At 41.8% G+C, this 5469-nt stretch overlaps 1 protein-coding gene across 7 annotated transcripts in view; it reads left to right on the top strand.

Annotated features, from left to right (window-relative positions):
• The first annotated feature begins 2138 nt into the window (after positions 1-2138).
• myt1a (myelin transcription factor 1a) overlaps positions 2139-5469 on the top strand; it is a 70070-nt gene continuing 66739 nt past the window's right edge. For 2 of the 7 annotated variants that reach the window (XM_085443508.1, XM_085443503.1), the window contains exons 1-4: positions 2140-2448; positions 3840-3894; positions 4980-5013; positions 5153-5221. In XM_085443508.1, coding sequence (XP_085299634.1) covers positions 3840-3894; positions 4980-5013; positions 5153-5221 — 158 coding nt within the window. In that variant the 5' untranslated portion in view covers positions 2140-2448. Of the gene's footprint in view, positions 2449-3656; positions 3748-3839; positions 3895-4979; positions 5014-5152; positions 5222-5469 lie in introns of those variants that run through there. The other 5 variants (XM_085443504.1, XM_085443510.1, XM_085443507.1 and 2 more) reach the window with 5 other exon arrangements.

Genomic DNA, 5469 nt, shown 5'->3' with positions numbered 1-5469 from the left:
TTCAATGCGTATCCTCCGTTCCTCTCAGCGGCTCTTCCAGTCGAAGACACGTGACCAGAGGAGGCAGCAGGCATTTAACCAAGCTAGGAAGCCTCGGCAGCAGTCTCTCCAGACCACGCAAACAACTAGAGAAATAAGAGCTACAGTCATACGTCTGTGTAAATGTTCAAGTGAAATACAAATGTGTGAAAATGGAGCACAAAGCCAACACATTTGTTCTTTCTTCATTTTTTTTGAACTGCTGCCCTGTTTGCAACATTATTTAAACCTATTTCATTTCAGCTGAAATAGTTCCAAATATTTTGGGTTTTTAATCTCATATGATGTATGAGATCATACTATAAAGTAACCCTGCCATTCCACATTCAAGTATAAAACCGCCATACTTTCAATCTGCTTCACTGTGAACAGCAGCTGTTACAAGCTCATCTGTCTGTGATATGCACAATTACAATACTGTGCAAAGGTTTTGAGTCACCTCTCATTTCTTTCCATTTTGCTTTCCAGGAGCCAGACATTCAAAAATCAAAAAATCAACATTTTCACACCTATGCTTTTTTTATTTGTTTGTTCAATCATTAATTCTGACCTATCAATCATTTCAGCATCAAAAGACACACCTACACCCACTCCTACCCAACATACACACTCGTATACACACATTGACGTAAACAATGGCAGAAAATTATGGGAAATTCAGGAAAGGAATAAATAAGTGTTGTCTACACATAACAGAAAACATAGCAAAGAACCAATCTTCAGTGATATCTTTAGACACTTTGTTTTGGGCAGCCTGTAATGAAAACAAGGAATTTGTCCCCATTTCTTGAGTTAAATCTATGAAAAATGCCAAAGATAACACAATTTGACAGGCACTAATTAATAATTGTATCAACAGGCTTAGCTTGACCATTTTCTTTTTGTTGAACACTTGGCATATCTCAGAACGGTGTGCAGGGAGTCTCTAAAACATCTGAGAAAGCTAGAGTTTTTAAAAACTCTACAGCAGATGAACAGTATCTGAAAGTCAAAAACTGGAAAAGATCCAGCAAAGACCTGACACAGGACCTGAGAGATGCATCCAATCTGTTGTTCACTGAAGACTCATTAGAAGTTGTCTCAGAGGAAAAGTGGCTTTCATGGCATGGGATACCATCGAGTATCATGAAAGTTTCTCTGTGCAGGCAAAATTGAATTTTAGAGTGCCGAGGGCCGAAGACCTCTCCCTTCAGTCATTTATGAGCAGTCTGTACTCAGTCAGGCACACAGGGCTCTATTCCACATCCTAAGTATGAGCTCTTGGCTTCTGGCAGAAAGTAGAGTCCTAAAATGTGGCTGAATAGCATTAACGTTTCATTTGTCCCTACACCAATTAAGCTTTTACATCAGAGCTTTGTGTAGCACAGGGGTTTTCTGTGGAGTATTGGTTGCTTTTAAGCTGCTTGGTTTGTCATTATCGATCCACTTCTATTTGGTATTTCTTTAGTCTTTCTTTTAATGTTTATTGGCTCTTTTAAAAAGCAGTTTCTGTGACAGCACTTTACACATTTCTGTAAAATTTGTCTTAGGGGACAATAAAGTATACTGTACCGTATCAAGAAGCCATTAATAAGAAGGAAACTGATAGAAATGGCAAACCAGAGGCAACAGGACTTATGTAGAGATTAATCAAATTTGATATTTTTATTTAACATGTTGCCATTATGTAACGATATGGCCCAGAGATGAGCTTTGAATGTTGTTCAAGAACCCTTGAGAACTATTTGTGAAGACACTTACAGAAGTTACAGGAAAGTGTTCCTAAAAGAGAGTTCAGCCTGTGTAAAGATTAAAGGTGGTCAAACACTGAATTTCAAGCTCGTTGGGACTGTGGAAACTGGAGTTTGCTTGTTTGTCTTATTTTATTTTCCCAGGTCTTGATAGATCTTTGCACCTAGTTCATCAGCAATGAATGAAGCAATGAGGTCTGTTTCAAGACTAAGGGAGAACAAAATCTTTGTCTCTGATGTCTGTGAGCTGAGTTCTGCAGCTAACAATGTCCAGCAGAATGCAGTTCTGTCAGAGGAGTGCTGCAGCCTCAGCTGCGCGGGGACTGAGAGGAGCGTGTCGTCGCTGCTGGCTCTGGCTCTTTAAATACTGGCTGCCTCCGGCACTTCGCGGCCGGCCGAGGGGGGAGCCCAGCCCCGGTGGGCCGGTTGCAGCTCTCCTGGGCTCCTGCAGGAGGCACTGCAGCGGGGTTTCTGTCCGTGGTGCTGGAGAGTCGGCAGTCTCTGTCCGGGGTGCTGAACGGCTCGGTTTGCTGCTGCCGCCTCGCAGACTCGGCCCCCTGTGTCCGGCTTGGCTCCGCACTTCTTTCGGGCTCGTAGTCGTTGGAGCGTTACCGGAACGTCCTTCTGCCCGGAGATGTGTCTGCGAGGGGGGAGGGGAGGGCAGTAGTCTGAGCGTAAGGTAAGGCCGAGCTGTGTCTGCGTGACAAAGAGCAGCGTATGCGTGGATGTTGTGAGGCCTCGGCTGCAGACTGTGACGCTGGATTTGGTGCCGAGCGGTGCGGATGAAGCGAGGACGTATTTAGGTTTCCATGTTTTTAACTCGTTTCCTTCCACGGAGAATCATTGGAGATCTGCCTTTTCATCCGATTATTATTATGGGCCGCTCGGCGTTTCCGGCGGTTCTTTGGCGGCCCCAGAAGTGAGAGCCCGAAACGGGAACAGCCCGTCCTCCGCCGGCCGCAGGCCTGGTGGTGCTCAGCCGATCGGCCTGTAGCTCATTCTGTGTTCTCATTTCTCTTTTTGTCAATTGCTGTCAACGTGAAAAAAAGCTTTCAGCAGGATGAGGTCACCTGAAACTTTAGTCATCCTGAAATCCCGATCTGTCACGTCTACAGCTGACTGCTGTCGACTGCCTTCTAGGACGTAGCCTGCTTTACTTTGAGCTCCAAAATCACGAGCATTGATCAGAAAGTCCATCTGTTTACTGATGGAATATTTGAATAGTTAGACTGTACGCTCACACAACATGTCTGCATTGGATACTGTAAGTGTCAAAACGGGGCTCCCCCCTCACGAAATAATTTAGTCATACTTTTGAACTAATGGATATTTGTATTGTTCTTGCCGTCCAATGATTTTTAACTTTAGCCAAGAAAAGTGGCTCAATCTGCAACAAGACCGTTGAAATAATTCAAGCTCATCTTTCCAAAGCTAAATAGATAGCAGTAAATCATTACGTAAGAAATATATTTGTCTACATTTGATTTTGATGTTTTCTGATATGAGAATCAAAATACAGATTTTGGTCAAATCTGTTTGGATGTGGAATTCGCTCACTATATAAACATACAACACACAACAGCAACAGCTAATGTTTGGTGTTCCCAGTGACATGCTACATTGCTGTCTGAGCATGTACAGTATACTAGACCCATGTGCACCCACATATTTCTCCAAAATACACATTTTCTGGTACCTTTGGAAAGATTTTCTTTTAGAAAAGTAGAGTTTTCACATTTCTACCTCCATAAAATTGTGGGATTCACAAGAGAAAGATTAAAGATCTTTAGTTAGAATATAAGCAAGCAGCTTAATATAGTGTATAACATAGTTGTCCTACAACACTAGCTGACTGTAAGGTGGTGTTGTGTGTTTTGTGTGTTTTAGCCAGCAAAAATGAGTTCAAAGTTCAGACTCTGAGCCCGCGGTGGACCAGTACAGAACCAGTCAACCAGAGAGGACAAGCCTCAGTGACAATGTACCTATCTGTCTGCCTGCCTGTCTGTCTGTCTGACTGTCTGTCTACACTTCCTCACTTGTGAATGTTACTCATGTCCCTCTGTTACTTAGATGAGTCAAGACACTACAGAGACACGAACACGAACCCGCTCCAAAGGCATCCGGGGTCAGTATATACACACCCACACACACAAATAAAATTTCTAATACATTAAAAAAATGTTGAAATGAACGCTATAGTTTGCATAAAGCTCTTATCATTTTCACCATGACAAAGAGGGTGGAGTACTGAGAAAGCACTAACACACTTGCTTACCAGACCTTCCTACTTACAACAGTAGTCAAGACAGCTGTAGCTGTTGTAGATGAAATTCGTTTTTGGAGTGTTGCTTGGACGTATCTTTACTGTTGTAAATGGACTGATTCTTACATAGCACTTTTCTACTCTCCCGGAGCACTCAAAGCGCTTTATACAACATGTCACATTCACCCATTCATGCCCATTCACACAAGACCTTCTTCTATGCTTTTTAGAAAAAAAGAAGCTAACTAGCACATACATTCTCAAGTGAATGCATCAGAGAGCAACTTGGGGTTAGTATCGTGCATGCAGACTGGGGGCGACAGGGATCAAACCAAAAACCTTCCAATCAGCAGGTGACCTGCTCTACCACCTGAGCTACAGCCACCACATACCCTGTGGTCTACTCATAGGGTGCAGGCTTCCTATGGATGCTGGCATTGAACTGTGTGCTGATAATAAGCAGATGGTCACTTTTATCTCTTCTTCTTTTATCATTATCTTGTTTTTTTCATTTGCCTTGGCACACTCCTCAGAGCAGTTCTCAGCACTTACCAAACACATTTTAACAATTTTTCCTGTGCCATGCATGCTGAAGGATAGAACTCTCTCCAAACCATTATCATTTGTGACAAATGCTTGTTGTGCATTAGTATTTTAAATTATCATGTGTCATTAACCTGCATATAATCTTAAATATTGACACCGAAACAAAAAATTGGCATGCTATGTGTAAAAATATAATAGTACATCTCGTCACTCTGTGGGACAAGATGTCCTCTAATTCTCCAACTTACATTGTAATGGAGAAGATGCCATCTATCTCTTACAGTAAGCAAATCATGTCGACTATAAGCAGAGCTCACAAGATAATACGCTCAGAGTTTTCACTTCAGTTAAAGCCAAATTATTGTTATATCAGTATCTAACATGTCTTCCTGTTTCATCAGAACTGGTGGCACAAGAAATGAAGCAAGACTTAAGGTAAACGAGTTTATAACTCAGCATAAAAAGTTATAAATTATATATATATATATATATATATATATATATATATATATATATATATATATACATAATGTGTGTAAAAAAATTGTATTTCTTTTGACTTGATGTGTGTCAGTAGCAGTTGTCCCACTCCTGGATGTGATGGTAAAGGCCATGTCAGTGGAAGGTACTCACGACACAGGAGGTAAGATTGTTAAATATATATAAGAAATCAGTCAGTCATCATAAAAGACTGTATGCTGCCTAGTACATAGTGTGTATATGAAAGCTTAGGTGTAACAAATCAGTGACAGGCTCTGGTGCCATGTTTTTGGTCCTTACCCCTAGGACATGCCGAGCAAAAAAAACCCCTCTCTCTCAGTCTTGCACGCTCTCCCTCTCTCTCTCTCTCTCTCTCTCTCTCTCTCTCTCTCTCTCTCTCACACTCTCTCT

Source organism: Copadichromis virginalis, linkage group LG20, assembly GCF_057382275.1.
Source record: "Copadichromis virginalis isolate Kocher_CV1m ecotype Utaka linkage group LG20, C_Virginalis_male_GT1.1, whole genome shotgun sequence".
Classification (NCBI taxonomy): Eukaryota; Metazoa; Chordata; class Actinopteri; order Cichliformes; family Cichlidae; genus Copadichromis; species Copadichromis virginalis.
Note: the sequence above shows the minus strand (reverse complement) of the source record. Positions and strands in the feature narration are given on the sequence as shown.